The sequence below is a fragment of the Dermacentor andersoni genome, chromosome 6 (genome assembly GCF_023375885.2).
Source record: "Dermacentor andersoni chromosome 6, qqDerAnde1_hic_scaffold, whole genome shotgun sequence".
NCBI classification, from domain to species: Eukaryota; Metazoa; Arthropoda; class Arachnida; order Ixodida; family Ixodidae; genus Dermacentor; species Dermacentor andersoni.
Window position 1 is genome coordinate 47,791,859 of NC_092819.1, and position 21,335 is coordinate 47,813,193.

Sequence of the window (21,335 nt, forward strand, 5' to 3'; positions counted from 1 at the left end):
GTTGTTAAGGTTGGAAATTTCATTTAGTTTTCACGTTTAGCAAGAAAGGGGTCCTCATTCACAAAAACGTTTTTACGCTAGAAATGCGCGTAATAACAGGTGCCTGCACACTGTTATTTCGGACATAAATTATTAGCGAAAGCTGCCGGCCAATGGAAAACAGTTCTGAGCTTCGTTAATGCGGACCCGGTTGCTTACCTTGGACATCGTTTGCGAACCGTTCAGGCAGGGCAGATAGCATGCAAAGTATGTTATTTCATTTTTAAAGAAGGCGTAAAAGGAAAACGACAATCATTTGTTAAAATTTGCCTTTTGACGGGTTCGGCTTGGCGTACAGGGGTCATTATCAACGCACTATCACCGCATCTGAATATAACCGCGAACCGGCTCTGGATATAACCGTGAGCCGGCAATTGAATATAACCATGAAACAACACCTTTTTAAGATATATTGGACCAGTGCATATTATAAATACCATTGTGTTTCAGGCATCGCGCCACAGCGGGAAATAGCCGATTTAACATCTTCGCTAGCATTGGATATTCAAAACTGTGTCAAAGCATAAAGGCAATACATGAGTGTCAAAACAAAAGCAGCCAACAAATTGGATCTTTCGGAGATCACCCATTGCCAATAATGCAGGCGTGAAAATGTTTGCAAACGCTGCTAATAACCGGATCACTAAAAAATTGTTACTATATATTTGGTACTATATCAGGTACTTCATTCTTGCATGTGCCCTCTCTTACAGCCAAATGCGACAGCTTGGCGCTCTGGATCTGCCTCGGGCCGTGCGGACAGTTCAGGAGGAAGTGTCCTGCAGAAAAGCGAAGGAAGGTATACGACGTCCGTTTGCCTTTCTCGTTAAGATACAAGAACTCGCTCCATGATTTTCAACCGAGCAACACGCAAGTTAGTCGCGAAGCGCGGTTGAGTTTCGAAACCGAAAGATCTGCAGATTTAGCTGCAGATTAGCCATAATAAGACCAATTTTGTCGTCTTTGCCTCACATCAGCGATTGCCCGAGCTCCTTCAGTCTATTTCCGTCAACAATCACCTAATCACTGCAGTTGATCATTGAACCTATTTAGGTGTGGAATTTGATCACCATCTTTAATTTCACCTTCACATAGCTAATGTGCAAAAGAAAATTGCATACGGAATACGCGTTTTAATCAAAGCACGACCATATTTCTCATTTTCTACTCTCACGTCACTTCATTATGCTTTTGTTCACTCTCATATTAACTATAACATTGAATCATGGGGAAACACTTATAACAGTCACCTATCTTCATTGCAAGTCATTCAGAATTGAGCTATTCGACTAATAACTTTTCACCTCGTAGCATTAGCGCAGATCAGCTGTTACATGCACATAATATTTTGAATGTGACTGACCTTGTTAAATATAACCTGGCCATATTTCTTTTTAGGGCATTAAACAATGATATTCCAGTAACCATCCTAACAAAGACATCCCTTACTAATATAAATAATACTAGATTTGCAGGACATATTAACTTCATCTTACCCTTCGTTCATACCAACTATGGTAAGCAGGCATTGCACTTTTCAGTTTTATCTCTGTGGAACACATTACCATTCCGTTTAAAATTGTTCAAAGCTCACAGATTTCGTACAGAACATAAGCATTTTCTTTTAGCTTCCTCCGACTTTCCCATTTGAGTGTAGTATGAGTTGAATTATTAACTTTCACTTTGTTTCCCTATTTGTCTCCCGCATTTTTTTTACTTTCGTTCTTCTTAAGCCATTTTTGTAGTTTCACCTTTTGTTGACTAATCTGAAGCCTTGTTATTGTTTAATACATTCATCTGCAGCTTTTCTGTTCATTTATGCATCGTCTCCTAAAACCTTTATTATCGTAAATTTTACATGTTGCCATTGTTGTTTGTATTATTAATTCTAGTCATCATGCACAGGATGTCCCATTTCAGTTTCTAACTATGGGACCTCCTTCTGTATATACTTACGCTGTAATTATCCCCATTTTTGTCATGAATAAAACTGATTCTGATTCTGATTGCTCTTGTACCGCATTGTGACATTCGCACAGTGACTATTTGGTGTTTCGTTTTTTGGTGACGCAATAAATATAGTGTTGCAACGTAGCAGGGTTGTTAGAAATGCGAAGAAATTCATGTTACAAATCTTTTTCGACTGGCAGCATAGCAATGGACCACACGAGGTGTGCGTCACATTCTTGTTCGGCTTATTGCGTGTAGACAGGGTCTACGCTTTTCAATATATCGAGCTTTGTAGTAGTGAAAAGAACTCATCATTTTTACAACTGAAAAGTAAAGAATTAACTTTCAATGTGTACTTTGACACCACGTAAATACGTTCCCCAGGCTCCGAAATGAAATATTATCGACGAAGTGAAGCTTACTTGAACGTATAAATCAGACACGAATGTCATTTGGTAAGGTGAGTCGCGATATTTTTATCTGCAGGTGAATCACATCGAATTGCTCAGCGAACAGCTGGGAGAGCGAGACGCGCTCTGCAACACACTCAGCACCCTCAGGAGACACAGCGGTGAGCCATCCTTCATGACTATAATTCGCGTTCAACGTCTGCACGTGATCTCCCCACACTACATTCAACACAATCTGACTTCGGGGGAAAGCAACGACAGTGATGCTTAGCATTTTTTGAGCTACAACTACGCCCACACGCATAACGGAAGCTTCCTTCAAAGCCAAAAACTAAACTGAAGCGAAATGACAACAGACAGTAGATCTAAGTCAACGTTCTCCGCGGTAGAGTTTCGTAGTCTAACGATATAGCTTGTATACAGTTTCTTGTCATGGCAGATTTGTGAATCAAACATTTCCGCACAATCGTATTCAACAAAAGGTAACACCGAGTGTTTTGTGCAGAGAGAGAGAGGAACATTTACAGACACTTCTTGTCGGAGCTAAGTTCTGATCCCCATATTTCCTCTCTTCCTCGTTTCCGCCCCCCTTTTCTTCATGCATCGAACACCTCAAGGGCTTGATGTATACATGTAGGCAAAAGTGTACGAGTAAAAAAAAAAAAAGAAAGGAAGTTGTATCAGCCATGAGCAAGCTAATACAGCTCGGGTCCGACGTGCTAGTCATCAGCGTTTATGAGTATACCATCGCACCTCTGTCGAGGCACATACTCCGCTTGAAGAAAATTATAGCAAGACTGAATCAAAACTGCGAACAGACAAGGAGTCATCTTCACGAATGAAAGTGCTTGCGCTGGAAATGTTGAAGTTTGTAGCTGTGACTAATGCCAATTGACTGTTGACAATAATTGCACCTGAGCATGACCACCTCCTTAAGTTTCCCATTTGTCTTGTTTAACCCCGTCGGTGCCAATACCAAAGTGCCACATCCGCAAGTATTCTATTAGATATCCCCCTTTTCAACTGTTTCTCAGTTGGACACCAATGGAAATGCTATACGCTGGGAGGAACCATTTATTAACACGCCGCATCAAAGAAACAAGCTTTCAAGCTGGTCTGGTCACGTGAGCGCACTTTCAGACCATACAAAACACAATCCATCATTCGTTGTAATGAAGGGTCGTTCAGCTGTCCAGAAGCTCAACCGTTTTCGCCGAGGTCAAGTGCATTCGACAAAGCGGGCGCGTCCCTCGATGGCTTCTGCTGCGGGCAACTACAAAGTGCATTTTCCGGTTCTCAGTGATAACGATAATGACACGGCCATTACTAGGTCGTTGTGAGGTTCTCCGAGAGATACACTGATACAGTGAATGCTGGAACTGAGAAGCACGGCACTGATGTATGCAAATTGAAGCCAGAAACGCACCTAGAGGGACTGGGTTTCTTGCTGTATTGCAGTTACTGAGGCATGAATAAAAGCGCAAGAGCCAATCCGACCCGTTTTGGACAAGACGCAGTTATGAAAGACGGATGACACATTGTCCGTTCGCGAAGTTTTCTTCTTCCGTAACTTTAATGAGCGTACGCGAATATAGGTTTTCGCTTTCGCCATTTAATAATTTCAATTTCTGCTTTGCTTGGAAGAGCTCATTATTACAGCATGTAATTTCTTAGGCAGATACATTAAGGCAAGACGGCAATATACAGAGAGTGATGTGAGTCACCCATAGCGGACTGCTAGTTTGGTCAATGACTCGCTCGCTAACTTCTTTACATAATTATCCTACATTAACTCGATTCGCACCCGCCCGTCAATTTGTTCTCTCTCTCTCTCTCTCTCTATCTCTCTCTATATATATATATATATATATATATATATATATATATATATGTATACATATATATATTCCTCGCCAGTTTGCTACCAGAGAGCTTCCTTCGGTTTTCGAAGGCTAAGCCAATGCACTTCAAGCTCCACAACTACCCTTGTCACTGCATGGCTATAGGCCGAAACGGAAAAATCAAGCAGCTGCTATCCAGAAAAATGCTCTTCTTAGAGGAGCAAGCGCAAAAAAGAGAAGTGGCTCGTTTAGCCACGTAATGACGCCAAGCGTAATACCATCCATGCCTGTTGCGAGGCAACGCACTTTATGGAGCCTTGCAAGTCAAGTATATGCGAGCAAAGCATTGGGTCGACTGCGCGGTTACCCCACCGTTGTTGCTCTCTGCGAGGCACGCGCAGAGAAAGGGCCGAGAACCGTCTCGTTGGATTAGGAGCGCCGGGCACCAACGTGCTGATTAATGGCAATTTAGGCTTGATGTCCGCCAGCGAGCGCGATGGTCTAACCGTCCTCGTTGCGCGTCGATTGCTTGTTTACGTGCTTGGCGGTCTTCGCGGGAATTAGCCAGAAGCTCGTTGCGCTGCCATTGACACCGATTCTTCCTTTATGCAATACCTCTTCTCTTTACTTTTTTTTCATAGAAATGCGACACACCTGGACGCCAGCCCATTTGCAAGACTCGTAATTCTCTCTTAATGCTCGAAAACATTAATCACGTGGTGGCAGCAAAATCACGTGGTGGCCTAAGGAAAAAAAGAGAGAGAGAGAACGTGTTGTTTACCGCTTTGCCTAAACGCGTTGGTGTCCAACATATTGGTCCCAGCAAATTGGGCATCGAGTGATTTTGAAGAAACCCTAGTCAAACATAAACCAGTTATTAGCACTTATATACTTAAATGATCGCTCAAGAATGTCGTGCGCATTAGCTCGATCTAAACCTTAATCGATGTCGCTTAGTGGCGGACTGCTTCTTAAAAGCCTCGAAACAACACTCCTAGGCGTAGTACCCCTTCTCTTATCAGTTTTAGATATCGCATCGTCAGGTAATACGAACCACGAGATGGTGCAAGTAAAGTGTGGTTCTTATGTCTCAAAGCACCGTGGGAGGTATAAGGTGCTGAGTAAAACTGCCCGCAGGCCAAAAGGAAGTCAGATAAAAGGAAAGAGAACTCAGCCACAACAAATATCCATTTATCTACCCTGCGTTGATGTAAGAGAAAACGGGTAGAAAAGATGAGAGAGATAAAAAACAATGGCGAAAGGAGAAACTTTCTGAGGCTGTCTGTGTGAGTGCCGTCACACAGTGTGTGACGGCACTTACACAAACAGCTTTCGTTTCCTGTCGAAGTGTCACGCAATCATACAGTAACGCACTGTCAGGCACAGGGATATACAATGTCGCACAATCCAGAGTCCCACATAGTCACAGTCTATCAGACGATCCGGCCCCGTTCAAGTAACGCAGCAGCGTTCTTGAAGCCCCTCGCACTGACGCAAGTCGAGGCCATGTTGAATGTTGATTTTCTGAGAGCGAACGTTTGTATAGCTTACGGAGGTGAGCGCTGCCTTTCGCTTGTTAAAAGCATAGTCAGAATTGACTGCGTAAATTAATAAAGTACCGCTATGTACCCTATACGCTGAAGCTGTGTCGTACAAAGCGAAACATCGTTTCACACAAGTTCTGGCGAAGCTCCGCCGTTATGAAATCAAGAGTTTGACGAAAACCTGTCTGACTGGGTGGAGACATCGTAAGTAGTTGAAAGTTGGACGCCGACTGCAAAAATTCCTAATAAAAAGAAATTTCGGCTTCGCCCGGGCGCCTTGTTCACAATGGGGATGAACGAGAGGATAATCTGGTTATGTACGTTTCAAGACGTGACGTAAACACCGTACATACGTGTGTGGAGAGAGTTGCCGTCGTTGAGATTGAGTGCGCGCTCAGTTGTTTGGATAATCAGCCGTTATAAACAAACATAAATAACTAAAAAAAATGAGCCTTTGAACTGTGCTACCCGTGCAACATTCGAAAATTTCCCACCTGGAGGCGAGAGCGGAGCCCGTTCAGACGGGAAATTAAGTTTGCTGGGTAATCAGACGCAATTTACCATTTTTTATTTCTCCTCCTGCCTCATTTCTTCGCTCTTCCTCAAGAACAGTTACCGAATTCACAAAGATTTTGGTTCGTAAGTGTTGCTTGTGATTGGATGAACGCTTTCACGAATAGTACGTCCGACATCAAGACGGGTTCGAATCTGCTCTTATAGAGCGCAAGAACATTTTTGTGAATACAGAATTTGTAGCTTAGCTATTGCTTTAAATTGAAACACAGAAAAATCATATATTTGGGGAAAGTTGCGCCCATTTAGGAACCAATTATCGTGATGCATGGAGCTCACTTTCTCCCCTGGAGGTGCTTGCTCGCTAGACTAGAGGCGACAATTGTCAATTAATTTTTTTTCTGTAGCACAAACGCAAAATCACGGCTAGGTCACCTTAGCAGATAAGCTTCTATTTCAACCAATAACGTCTGAGGTGCGCAGATGCGACCACCTTCAGCAGCTGGTTTGGTATTCAACGTTTCCTGTCCCGTGCGCAGGTCAGTGCTATACAACAACAGCCGGTATAGTTCCTGATTCACGTATAAACAATGCAGTCGCTGCAAATCTCGAAGTTATCCTGGGAGCACAAATTTCAGCACAAAGATCTGCAAAAATTTAAACACGAGCAATGCCTTAGCTACTCCTAGGTTGTTCTGTTACCAGGGTGATTCGTATTTCGGACACCAGAACGTACACTTGCGACTACATTGTGCCTCAACAGCGGCCACAGCGATTACACGTTGCACGTCCACGCAATTTCGCGAAACGCGCAATCTTATCATTTATATTCTGCTCGGGTTTCACTTTCTTGCTGATGGTAAATGCAGCACGTTTCGGAAATGGCGTGAAATTATGACGTCAGAAAACCACGAGGTACCATGTTTCTGTTTCGTGAAAGTGGGGGCCTGGTTATGGATGTGTGGGCAAAGTTTAAGTTTCAGTGACACTATCCAGGACGAATACGCACAAATTTAGGAAACGTTGGTGACTCTGGCTTTCTTTTTCACCGAAAGCTCTTAATTATAGTGTGACGGTAAAGTGAAGGAGAATGGGCCACTGCTTCTAGGATGACAAAAACAGCACAGCTTGATTAGAGCTTTAATGCTGCGTTCTTTGTAAATTGCGTACTCTAAATAGTATTATCGTAAATGGCATTTCATCCACGTAACGATAAACAAGCTATTTTTAAGCGCTAGCCTTCATACATGCTTTCCGTATGTGTGGCCGGGCAAAGTGTGCCGGCTCACCTGTCATCCTGATATTCTAGTCGCACGCCAAGCATGAGGTAAAAAGAAAAAGAAACAAAACGTCTCCAGTTCTGATCAAATTGAACGTTACTGCGCTGTGCGATTGCAGTGGACAATCAACGGCACTGGTCAGCGCTACCCCTGTGCTTCGTGCTGCCCGAGCAGACGCAGCAGCTCACCGACGTGGCCGGCGCCCTGGGGCTTACGCACGCCGATTCTTCATCGTCCAGCTGGCTCATCAAGCCCGTTGGTCCACAGGACAGGCGCAGGCATCGGTCCAAGCAGGTCTCCACGGCGGCGCTCGCCGACTCGGATTTGCTCCACAAAACGTACGCTGTACTGAGAAGACGAAATTCTGCCGAACTCAAATGGCTTGCTCCGCTCACGATCGTGTACCCTTGCTCCTCCTACGTTCAGGTGGTTCACATTAGGCGCACAAGAAAGAAAGAAAGAAAGAAAGAAAGAAAGAAAGAAAGAAAGAAAGAAAGAAAGAAAGAAAGGAAAGCAGCCACCAAGCGAGAACACGAGGAAACATTGTTCAGCTCACTGATGGCCAGCCAGCAGAGTGCGAGTGAACATCCTTTTGTCGTTTCAGATCATGTGCCGTTTCAAAGTCAACCTAGATACTAGTACTCACTCCGCCCATGTCTCGGGCAATGGACCGTAGCTTCAGCAATTTCAGGTTGTGCCCTCGAAATAATGGTGCTAAATGCTCCGTGCTTGGCATTCAACTTATGTTAGTCTCTACGCTTGATGTGTCTGCTTTGCATTACGTTGTCGCACTGCAGCTCCACGAATAAAAAAAAAAGGGGGGGGGGGTAGATTACGTGCCAAACATCCAATAGAATTATGCGGCCCGCCGTAGTGGGGGACTCCGGATTAATTTTGACCACCTGAGGTGCTTTAACGTGCACCCGATGCACGGCACCCGGGCCTTTTTTTTTTCATTTCACCCCATGCAGTTCTATGAGTGAGAAATGTAACGCAACCTATGCTATTGGTAGCACTGACGAATTCCAAGTATGGTCGTGAATGCTACGCGAAATAGTGCCATGAACTTTAATAATAATAATAATAATAATAATAATAATAATAATAATAATAATAATACCTATGCCCACATCAAGACACGCTATCATCAACTACCCTTGCCTTGCGTCTGCCGACTCTGTCCTATCCATCGTCTACCTTCGAAATTACTATACTGACCACAACAGCTAACCATCAGCCACCCTAGATTGCAGGCACATTTACTATGGTGCTTCCATATCGCTGCAGGCTCTCACCACTGCTCGAGCAAGGTCGAGTGGTGGCGCAGCAGACGCTGCTACGGCCATTGCTAGCATCAAACGGCCGGTCGGTCCTGGTAAGGGTCTTCGCACTGGTCACATCGATGGTACCGCTACGGGCCTACGTTCACCAGGCGGGAACCGCTTTCCAAGGAACTGCACAGGGCGCATGGACGAGCGACACCAAGGTGAGATCGCAGATTTGGGCGGCGAACACAAGAGGTTTAATGTAAAAGAAAAACTAATAAATCGGCCTGACGCACCAAGTTCTTGCTATATACTCAGCCTGGGGAAATTGAGGAGAAAAAGAAAACAGATAACGTGAAAAGGATAATGATGAAGGTGACGCAAATGACAATTATGAAGCGTGTGCTCACGAACACAGAAGGCCCTGGCCCATCTTGCGGTAGCTTGGAGCATATGTCGCGAGCAGGGCACTACTTAGTGTAATTCATTAGCATGGTCGTCCATTGTTCAGGAAAACCAATGGTCAGAACCTTGCGAGTGTGCGACCACGACCTTACGATAAACGGTTAGGACGGTGTGCCCATTTGATAGGCTTGTCATGCTTGTAATTTGACGAGACTTTTCAATTGTATCATCGGGTTAGTTACCTCAGGTCATGGCCAGACCACCGCGATGGTCTGGTCTAAACAGTGTTCAGGACAAATGTTGTTGAACTTGAAAAAAGAGGGTACAGCGAGACACAAAGGACGCGTACACAAGGAAAAGGCGTTAGACACAGACAGACGCTGGGTCCGAGTCCAAAGTCTTTTCCTTTTGTACGCGTCCTTTGTGTCTCGCAGGTACCCCCTATTTCAAGTTCATCATGCACCAACTGGCCCAAGAGCTTGAGCTAGTACAAATCTTCTACAGTGAAGCTATTAAGGGCTAGTGTCCCCGGGATCGTGTCCGTGTGTAAACATAAAACTTCCCTTATGTGGGCCGATCCCGAAGATAGTGCAATGCCGGGCCTACCCGCGGCGGAAGTGAAGCAGGCGTTAAGCACTGCCCATACATGGGCCAATTCCGAAGATAGTGCAATACCGGGCGGACCGGCGGCGGAGGTGAAGCAGGCGTGAAGTGCTCCCCATACGTTCGCTGATCCCGAAGATAGAGCAATACCGGGCCGACTCGCGGCGGAGGGGCAATTCGCCATTAAAGGGCCAACATACACAGCTTCGCTGGTTATCCTTATTCACCGACTGGAAGGGCACTAATTTTTTTTCAATCGCTCTAAGAATGTAATTAGTTGCCTCCTTCTTGCATATCAGCAGCTCACACTGCTGTGAGGTCATGTGAGGAGACCAAGTTCCTCGGACTTGATTTGTGTCACAATTTTTAATGAAGCTCTTTTACTGTTAGCAGAACAAAAGAAACTGATGCTTTTACGTCAACAAGCCCCATGCAGTGACTTTTGATTCTGCTTTCTTTACTCTGTTGTGTGATCACGGCGTCGTGCAGGTGATTTTTTCATTGGTTTAGGTGTCACAAAAATTGTCGCTAGCACAATTTACACAGATGTGGCATGTCAGGAAGTAGCTAATGCAGACGCTCATTGTTTATAACGTTGTCGCTAAAACTGCTTTCACTACTTTCACGCACGTGGAAAAAAATTTGTTAAAGTTCAAGCTCACATGTTTAGTATTTGCTTCTCATGCAAGGCCATAAAGATGTAAGTGGTTGATCCTTTCTAATTTTGTAGCATGTATTGCCACAGTGGAATGAAACTAGAACAGCGGATTGTGTGGCTTTCGTAAGGCGGCGCTGACATCGAGGCACCCTATGCTTTCGGTGCAAGCTGCGCCCTCTAACCGCACCCACAGTTAAATGCACAGTTAAGTTACAGGTTTGCGTTCTTGCTCATAACCTCTCGACCGTCGCTCACCTGATCAGAATTTTGATATCGTGCCGGCGGGGTGCTCCACTACAGCTTTCCTGACGCGCTGTCTTGCGCGAGAGTGTATATGTATGTATGTATATATATATATATATATATATATATATATATATATATATAGATATCCTTAGTAAAAGTTTTTATTGGCGGGTTTGGTTTAGTACAAGCCAACTTCGTTTCTCTACATAATCACCGTTAACTTCTGAGCACTTTTCGTACCGCTGTACCAGTTTTTTCAGTCCCTGTGCATGCAAGTTCACCGCCTGAGAGTTGAACCAGTTGACAGCGGCGGTTTTGCGTTTCTCGTTGTCTTCAAACCCTTGCGCCCCAAGCAACTGTTTCAAGTGCACGAAGAGCAAATAGTCACTTGGTGCAAGGTCAGGAATGTAGGGTGGGTGACCGAAAAGTTCCCAACCAAAATCTTGAATCTTCTCCTTGGTTCGGGCAGCCGTGCGAAGACGCGCGTTGTCATGGAGGAGAACAATTCCACACGACATGCAGTTTTCCGCGCCGTCGATTTTAGATCGCACGTCCCAGTTTGGTGAGCGTTTCGCACAGCTGTAACTGTGGTCCCACGTTCCATGAAATCAGCCGAAAGAACGCCCTTTTAGTCCCAGAAAACGGTAGTCATCATTTTCCGGCTCAAGTAAGGAGATTGCTTGACTTTGTTTCCGGTTCTGGTGAAGGAGTGGTGCCACTGCATTGATTGTTGTTTTGTTTCTGTGGTGGCGTAGGATATTCATGTCTCGTCGCCTGTAACAATGTGCGAAAATAACTCATCTCCGTCTTGTTGGTCGCGGTCCAAGAACGCTCGTCCACTCAACATTCTGTTTGAGTTGGTCTATAGGCATTTTGGGTACCCACCTTGCACACATATTGTGATGTCCGAGTTTTTCAGTTAAAATCGTGCAAATTGTAGTGCGTCCAACAAGGGGCAATTTATCCGCCGGACCACTAACTGGCAGTCGTCGAACTACCCGCAATTCCCGGTCCACTTGAACAGTTTCATTGGCCTGGATGCTGGGCCGGCTACTCCGCTCTTCATCGTGCACATTTGTGCGGCCATTTTCGAAGTCTCAACACCCTTTTCTGACCATTCCTTCCCTCATCACTGTAGGTCCGTAAACTAGGCACAACTCCCCAAAGCTGATGATCTTTTTGCATGCAAAAATCGAATTACAGATTGCACTTCACAACAGGTGGGAGCAGCAATTTTCGTGGGCATTGCCGTCTGCATTTCCCAACAAGGCAGACAACTACTGGGCCAAAACAACTTCACTACCTTCATCAAGAATAGACAGATGGTGCTGCACAAATATAAATTTATTCTGCCGAGTATATGTTGAAATATAAGCAAACGGCCCTTACTTTTTGAATAACCCTCGTATATTCCATTAATTTATCATTTCGTTTATTCAATAAGTAAGTACAAGTTTTCCCCCTTATGTTGTCCTTGTTTGTTGTTGGCTTCTTATGATTATATATATATATATATATATATATATATATATATATATATAAAGGGAGAGAGGAAAGCACTGGCTTGCGGCGCTCCGCCGGCGTGCTATCGAAATGCCGAAAATGTGAACAACGTCGGTATCAACGGTAAAAAAGCGGCAATACACTAACCCCCATTGAAATGTTAGTAACCTACGTTTGAATGGGCAAATCAGTCGGTTTCAGCAGCTCATGAGACGCAGTGGCCACAGTCGGCTAAACTACATCAGCAAATCGGAACACGTTAACTATCTAAGCGTCGTCATGCTTCTTCACTTCTCCACCACGCACTCTCCCAAGTCAACCAGATATAACGACTTGTTACCCGCAAAATTTCCCGCGGAGGATAAAATCAAAGAGCGGTTTCCGGTTTCCGGCAACGGCTTGGCTCGTTATCTTTTCTTCGCAAGGCTTGGGAGAAAACAGCAAAGTGAGGCCATAAAATGCCATTCCCCCACCGCTCCTCGTGACCATTGCAGCAAGCTGGCGTCGCCCCTAATTGCAGGGATGGTTAGTTAGCCATATCAACTTCTTACATCTCCTCTTATAAATCAGGGCTTAATGGTTCATTTCGCGGCCGCATTAGAAACGCGAGGATGCTGTGCTCCCTTCGCGTTCTCCCTCGAGAGCCTTGTTCCTCGTCGTTGCGAGGCCCCTTCTCATGTTTCTACTTACTTTTTTCGCTCTTGACCGAAACTGCCGGCCCATCGCCTAACTACCATGCGTAGTGTTCAGTACAAATACCCGCAAGCGCACAAGACTCTTAATAAGACGCGAGGTCTTTGGCACGGCTTGCGCAGTCCAGTCACGTTCCGTGCTATAGCCACCGTTTGGCTGCCTCTCGCGATGAAAGTTGCGACGGCGAAACAGACATGAGCTGACTGCAATGCTGTTTGCTGGTAAACCACTTCGTGGCACTCGGAGGCGAACACATATGCAAAGACCCCAATGGTCCGCATCGGTTGCAATGCACAACCCCTATCAACGCCATCACTATAGGCGTACAGTTTACTAGGTGATGTTTATGCGCGCAACTTCGTAAGGAGCAGTCAAGCGTCTTTTTTTTTTTTCGCTTTTTCCTTCTCTCGAAAGAGTGATCCGATAACTACAGAAGCATGACTTCGGGCCCTGACAGCATATTTACTCTTCTTCGCTCAAGCGACCCTTTCGTAGTGCAATGTCCAGCAGAGACGCATACAGATCCTTCATGTCAGTAAAGAAAAAAGAAAAAGAAACCGAAACCCGCTTGATTGTGTGGTCTTCGCTGTTTGCAGCACCGTCTCGAAATGATCCCCCGACGTTATCGGCGAGCAGGCCAAGTACGGTGCTGCGAGTTCTTGCCCTGACTGATCATCCTCGCGGGCTATAATGCGATCAGTTGCCCCATTTACTGAATGCCGCATTTGTACCATTTACTAGGTAGGAGACGTTCCGCCTGCGGGGAGCAAGGTAGAACCTCCGGGGTTGTTTTTTCCGTTTCGGTTGTAAACTATAGGTAAATTTTCTTTTTACTTAAATGTTTCCAGAAAACCACGTGCGCCTGCTTCTGCAGTTATGGAACTGAAAACCAGTGGCGGGTGATGACGACCACTCAGTTCATCACACAAAACGTTGGAGCGCTGACACCGAATACTGACACCGGGCTCCAGCAAATTGCTATAGAATAAAGCTGGGACCAAGCGTGCTGTGCGAACTGGGGGCAATTCAGTTCAATTTTATGTTATTCTCAACAAATTGTTGGGTGTCCTTCAGGTTCCCGCAGGGAGAAAACGCAAAAATGGTTTTCTTGTTGCCGCTTCCAGATTCGGATGAGCGGGAAGTCCATGCCCCTGAAGCAGCTGTGGCATCAACTGGACCAATTGTACGGGAGCTCGAGTGGGGAACAGCTGTGGTCGCAGATAAAGGGACAGGTCGCTGCACTGCTGGTAGCTGCTGAGTACGAAATTCTTTCTCGGAGCACTGCACTGAACAGTAGCCACAACTTTGGGGGCGCAATTGGGTGAGTCGGCCGCTTTCGTACTTGCTACTTAGGCTTGTGGCGCTGATGTACCTTTCGGTATCAACATTGTGCTATTTGAACGTGCAGCGCTAGTAACCATGGTCAGTGAGAGCAGTCAGTGTACGGCTGCTTTCTTGCGAGTACACTACATGGAATGCTATAGTCATTTCTCAACTCTTTCCCAGGCATTTGTTTACCCGGCGTTTCTTTGTTGTGTGGCGCGTACGTAAGTTGCCCAAACTGTTCTAGTCTACTCTTACCTTCATTCATTACGAACGTCCGCCATGGTTCGCTTACTTTATTCCATGCTTACTCGATTCTGAATAGCCTGGAAGTGTGTACATGAGATTAAGCGGCTGATAGTTACCTCCAGCAGCCTGCGCGTCGCACTGAATCATCTCCTTTGTCTTAACACAAACAAGTCAAAGGGATCGCAGGAAGATGTAAACTTCCTGTGATAAAGAATGGGCGACCACTGCTGGAAAGTTGGCTCCAGGCTGAGGCTTCTACTGTTGAGCCACTGTTGAACATTTTATGATGTTCATTAACATTTGACACTTAGTTTTTTTTACTTGCTTTTAAGGAGTGTTAATATATCTCACTAAAACAATACTTCCACTTTGCAGTAGACCGGCCGGCTTCCAACTGCTGAGTTTCGAGTTCGCATTGAACGCCACCCTCCAGCCATTCCTGTGGAATGTCAACGTGAAGCCACATTTTCTAGCTTCGCGTAGCACCGCCATGGATGCAGTCAAGTCTCAGATCCTGGCCGACGTGGCTCGCATCCTGACGACTGCTCACCAAGTGGCTGCGCAAGTCGCACTGGCGCTGCGTGCTTCTGACGCCAGCATAGGCCTCATGGTACGAGGACACATACTGTGTTTGGTAAAACAGTGGGGTCGTGCGTGACCACCAGTGCGCCCAGAAAGGTTCACAAATGGGCAACGAATGACTTTGGGTGTAGTCTGTGCAATTTGGACTAACTTGCTTTAAAGATACAATTCTCAGGTTACACATCGGAGCGAAAGAAAAAAAAACATATTTTGTAGCACTGAGCACGCTCTTTCGACGTTGCTTGCGTGCGCTCCCATTTCATTCCACTCACAACATGCGACTCACGGCTTGCCGTGCAAAGAACTGTGCTTCATATTTGAGCCTGGTTCTCTTGAATCTATAATTAAAATGTACGTAAACAATGCTTAAGAATGATGCAGAGAGCCCGTGAAATGGCCATATTTCTTGCATCGTGCTAAACGCTTCGTAATAAACTTGTCGGTAAACAATAAACAGTGATATTATTGAAGCACCTTAAAAAGTTACATGTAGTCAGCCCTTTCTGTGCCGAACCTCTCGTAGGGATGACCGTGTGATACTCGGCTACTTGACACCTTCTTTACCATTTCTTTTCAGTGCCATTTCTGTCGCCTTTCGCATGACATCTGCCTCACAGAAAGCGACTTAAGCTATCTGCTACAGTCGCGGAGAGAAAGACTGTCCAGGGGAATGTTCGTGCAGGTAATACGAAAACTAAGCATGTTCTGAGGTGCGTTTCCACATATTCAGAAATAAATGCTCAACTTCCAGAGAGTTCGCCACTTTTCATTTGTGGCTAACAAATGGTGCTCCTACATATGCACTTCCCTGAAGCAGTTTGTGGGAGATGGCATGGTAATGGAGTAATTAAGTCGTCCTACCATACACCAGAATGCAACTTATCACCACTACATGGTCGTAAACATTTACATTGTCTTGATTGCGGATTAAAAAAGGAGCTTCTTATAGGTGCAAATAAAAAAAATATCTAAGACGACCACTGCCTGCCTGCTTGGCAGCGATCGCTTACAACAGTTAGACGGCCACCATATTGACCTGCAGTTAGCACGTCTTGCACAAGTGTATAAATGTACCATTCAACGAACTAAATTTTTAGAGAGAGGCGCAGCTGACGACCGGCTTCTTGCTGTTGAAGTTGCCCAAATTATTCTAGTCTAGTCTTACCTTCATTCGTTACGAGCGTCCACCATGGTTCACTTAATTTATTTCAACTTTTCTCAGCGCTTCATTGACGATACAATAGTTATTCTTAATGTTGTAATGGTATAGATGAGGTACGTTGTCTGATCGAAGCCTCTCTCTTTATTGGCTGCCACTTCCCGACCGGCAAGATCTACCCATCACTAAAGGGCACTCAATTGAGCGAACTTCTGTCTTCCCTCGACCAGAAGATCCAGAAAGAAGCCCTCTCCTCAGCAGCAGCCCAACAGTCCGGCGTGTAAGTGCCAAGCTAGTAGTGTATCGGGTTAGACTTGTTTCAAGTTGTTACGTACTGTAGCGTGATTTGCAGCAGACGGAACAACGAACAGGCTTGTACAAACTACGCAATTAAGTGAGAATAAAATTTTTACCCATGCGATAGCAATGGATTGCCAGAAGGAAAGGTTCAAACAGTTTCAGCCTTTTGTTTTCAGCAACGAAGTTTGCTTTTTCATGAGATCGCGTTTTAATTTTTTCCTTGTATCATTTCGCTGCAGACTGGCGCAGAGTAACATTTCCTGCAAGATATCACATCTACCTTCCGCGTTGATTAAGAACTCATTTGCATAATCTTTACATGTTGGTTGAGAACTTGCGCTTTTATAGATGACGCAGAAAAAGAATCACACGGTACCATTGCGAATTAGTTTATGGGTAGAGTATGATTTGAGAATGCCTGCCAAATGCACCCCAGCCCATTCTTATTCTTCTGATCATTTCAGGATCATGAGACTGAAATAATCAGAATAATAAGAATGGGCTGAGGTGTGTTTGGCAGGCATTCTCAAATCATGAACAGCCGGTTGCCACTATCCCTCAAGAGGAAAGTATATAACAGCTGTGTCTTACCAGTACTCACGTATGGGGCAGAAACCTGGAGGCTTACGAAAAGGGTTCTGCTTAAATTGAGGACGACGCAGCGAGCTATGGAAAGAAGAATGATGGGTGTAACGTTAAGGGATAAGAAAAGAGCAGATTGGGTGAGGGAACAAACGCGAGTTAATGACATCTTAATTGAAATCAAGAAAAAGAAATGGGCGTGGGCAGGACATGTAATGAGGAGGGAAGATAACTGATGGTCATTAAGGGTTACGGACTGGATTCCAAGGGAAGGGAAGCGTAGCAGGGGGCGGCAGAAAGTTAGGTGGGCGAATGAGATGAGGAAGTTTGCAGGGACAACATGGCCACAATTAGTACATGACCGGGGTAGTTGGAGAAGTATGGGAGATGCCTTTGCCCTGCAGTGGGCGTAACCAGGCTGATGATAATGATACGTAAGAAGATCCAACCGCACGCTATTGGCCCACAGAAAAAAAAGAAAAGAAATGAACAACGAGTACTGGGCTTTTGAATCATGTGCCAAAATTATGATCTTAAAGATAATTTTAAAGCGCAGCTCTTAGGCGCCCGTTCTTGCGCCGAAGAACGGCAGCGTAACCGAATGAACAAGCACAGCGTAAGGTGAAAGAACGAACGCGGAGCGGGAGATGAAAGACGCGAGCCACGAATGGCGGGAACCAATGAGAGTGGCACCTTCAGTGTTGTACGCGCGGAAAACTGTGTCATGCAGACCCGCGCGGCCGCTCGATGCGTACCCGTATGTGGTTTCAGCCGGACCGCTCGTTTCGTACTATCGTCTGCTCGCGTCAGCTATCGCTCGCGCTTCTTTGGTTAGCTTGGCTTGGTATTGTTCGCTCTTGTTTCGATCGTCAGGGTTTGCGATTGTTTTGGAATCTGATTGTATGTGCGACGCGAATTGTGTAGCACTTCCTGGAAGCGACGCGGCACCTGCGATTACACTGTAACCTTCGACGAGTCATGTATAAAAAGCCGAGGCGCTTGACCCGCACGTCAGGTTTTCGACGATCGATGACTTTGCTACATGTCTCTCTGAAATTATTTGCCTCAATATATCACGAAATGATGCACGTGTAGAGCTGCTCTCAAATCTCGCATTAGGGAGTATCGTAGTCGTCGGTGAGTTTTTTGTCAAAATCTTGTATGCTCTTTTTGACAGATTCGATGTCAGCAAGCAGCACCAGACGGCACAAATGCACAGGCTCCTTCTCGACATGGAAAAATTCTACTCCAAAATGGACGACGATGAGAGCAAAAGCAGGTATATGTACTTTGAACTACCAAGCAGTTTAATGCGAAATCCACATCTTCGTCTATTTTTTTTATTATTCATTGACATATACTTCGCGACTGCGTTACAACAAAGTGGAAGAGGACATGAGGTGGATGTACATACAACAATGATCAAGACAGAGAGCACAAAGTGAATTAGTGCAACAATTTGTAGGTCTCGAACATTATTGTATACGTCCGTACGTCTCATGCCTGCGTAATATTTCGACTAACCTCTGCAGTTACATTGCACTTGTACTCTTTCTGTGTGTGAATTTACACGTGAACTAACTCACGACATTACACGACGTACAAAAAATGTGCATTTATACTCGTAGTATAGTTAGTATAGAGCACACCTTGAGACGAATAAGGAAGATACGAAGAATGTGAAAGACGGTAAGAGCTCTCTTAACTCTCATTATGCTTAAGTAGCGCAGCTTCTGGAGTCAACATAACCAACTCTCACTTGTCCCTTATATTGAAGCCCGTGAGCTGCACGTTCTTCTTCTGGCCCGCCATTAAAGATAATCGTCTATTTTGTAAGACTCCGTCTTCAATCTACGTTACATTTTTCTAGGGTGCGGGGTACAATATAGCTTTGCCACGAGTGCACTCAAAACATTCACTGAAAACCACAGCTGTTAGCCTTTCCAAGCTTGTTAGTGGAACTTGAAACGAGAGTCGTTTCGTCGACCTGGGAGCAACTCATTCACGGCTAGTTAATCTCTGTGATCCAGTTGCTGCTATTGCATGCTTGGACCAGTTCAATGTTCACATCACTTCGTATACACCCGGAATGGCGTACATAGTAGAATGTGGGAGCTATTTATTATTTGAGGCGAGAAAGCTCAAAGAAAATGTTATCCCATGCAAAATTGCGCCTTCTTAGCAGGTTTTTAATTTTCATCCATGGACCAACTGCTACGTAATCATTCCAGGTACTGTCATTAGCACTAGCTACGACGCTCGTTAACAAGCGTCACTCTTTTGCGCTATTTAAGGCCACTTAAATTCATTTGATGTTAACGACTTCCATTATTTCCTTGCAGGAGCGGCCCGGCTAACAGTGAAAGGCAAATAAGGGGTACGCAGCGACTTTCTTGAGAAAAGCTTGATCTTTGAACCCGCTGTGACTTACTCGCTTCTTTCAGAACAGGAACTACGCGAGGTGCTTAATCGTAACTTTGTGTACGAGGAAGAAGAAATCGATTGTTTGCAAGGTAAGGATTACTATCGTCCTCTCGGACATTTTTATACAGAATGGCGGGTAAAAGTAGTGATAGTAGTAGATTATATGCTACCTTGCACTCATGCAGGCGTTCGAAGTATGCTGCCAGTTTGAGTGTGACAACGGTATAGCAAGGGCGGGTTGGTATGCTGACTTTTGAATGTACGCCAGCTGCAGCAAACAAGAAAGGAACTTTCTATTTTCTGCGCCGACTTTCATTAAAACTGATCATAGCGTTTTACGTGTCAGACTTACCTTTTAAGTGTCAGACTTAATTAAGCAAATTCTTCGCGAATTTCAAAACACTACAAGCAAATACCTAAATATGAAACTAACGAAATATGCTTTCGCGAGCACGTACTGATGCTTAACAGACGCAATCTGGGTCAAATAGATAATGAAGGGAACGCGTGCGTTAGACTGTGAGCTATACAAAAGCATGCCAATCTCGCATGCCTACAACGCATGCAAACGGTTCTCTTTGGATTGTAATGACGTCGTCCATAAAAAGGCTGTAGGGTCGTGTCAGTTTTTTGCCAACCATGCGCTCTCAAATGGACAGTGTCGCTCTTCGCTTCGCGGAAAGTGTGCCAGAAGCAGTTAGCCTACCTAGCTCCGTGAAGCACCTTTCGAGTCCACAAGGCGAGTGTAATGTGGAGTGTGCTACATAGGTGGTACAATATATATATCAAGGGAGACAGCAGCGTTAATTTTTAATGCGTTAGCATTCTTCCGATGCTTCACGTACTTTCCGGGAGCTATCTAGCTATGTTTGTACGCTTCTATCTAACCGTTTTTCCGCCTATCTGGGTCACTGGGTAGTCCGTGGTCAAATGGTCAGCGCATCGGGCTGTTGTTCTGAGGTAACAGGGTTCGAAACAAACCATCGGGCCAGCTTGATCACCGAGTATGTGCCAATCTGCAGATATGTTTCGCTGTTCAACGAACCCCTTTGACGCAGATATGGGTCGCTGTAGATGCGGTATTGGGTAGGCACCGCTGTGCGAAAGAACTCTTTGACGCCGACTTGGAGCACTGGGTATGTGCCAGTAGGTGTGTGTAGCTGTTCAATGAACATTCATACTTAAAACAGCGCCAAAAAAACACGGACAAGGGAGGACACAGGACGAGCGCTGACTGCCAACAACACCTTTACTGGAGCCTGCGCAAATATATACAATTCACAACGTTGCGAATTGTATATATTTGAGCAGGCTCCAATAAAGGTGTTGTTGGCAGTCAGCGCTCGACCTGTGTTCTCCCTTGTCCGTGTTTTTTTTTTGGGGGGGGGCGCTGTTTTAAGTATGAATGATCCGTACCAACTAGCTCGCACCCAAACCCTTCTGTTCAATGAACGTCTTTGACGCCAAGTTGGGTAACTAGGTATGTGCAACTGGGAATGTGCCGCTCTTGAATGACGAAAAGGATCCTTTAAATGTCTTCGATGCTGAGCGTAATTAAACCCACGTCACAAAGGCTCCTCGAGGACAGTTAGCCGACGCATTAGCAGGCTGAGCCACAACTGCACTGCGTATGCGCCGCCATTGAATGAACCTCTCGCCAGCTTCAGTCGCTGAGCACCTGCCACTGAGTATGTGCAAGCGAGGGAACCATTCTCAGTGTTCGCAGGCAACCGCGCATCACGCTTCTCGTCTCGGAGGTGACGCGC

At 45.3% G+C, this 21,335-nt stretch overlaps 1 protein-coding gene across 2 annotated transcripts in view; it reads left to right on the forward strand.

The window, feature by feature from the left end:
* The window catches only part of LOC126522040 (cadherin-like and PC-esterase domain-containing protein 1), a 57,275-nt gene that overhangs the window by 20,990 nt on the left and 14,950 nt on the right, over positions 1-21,335 (forward strand). For both annotated transcript variants that reach the window (XM_050170819.2, XM_050170820.2), the window contains exons 6-16: positions 753-838; positions 2,476-2,560; positions 7,696-7,915; positions 8,865-9,063; positions 14,075-14,271; positions 14,898-15,132; positions 15,682-15,786; positions 16,437-16,543; positions 18,323-18,424; positions 19,488-19,522; positions 19,590-19,658. In XM_050170819.2, coding sequence (XP_050026776.1) covers positions 753-838; positions 2,476-2,560; positions 7,696-7,915; positions 8,865-9,063; positions 14,075-14,271; positions 14,898-15,132; positions 15,682-15,786; positions 16,437-16,543; positions 18,323-18,424; positions 19,488-19,522; positions 19,590-19,658 — 1,440 coding nt within the window. The remainder of the gene's footprint in view (positions 1-752; positions 839-2,475; positions 2,561-7,695; positions 7,916-8,864; positions 9,064-14,074; positions 14,272-14,897; positions 15,133-15,681; positions 15,787-16,436; positions 16,544-18,322; positions 18,425-19,487; positions 19,523-19,589; positions 19,659-21,335) is intronic.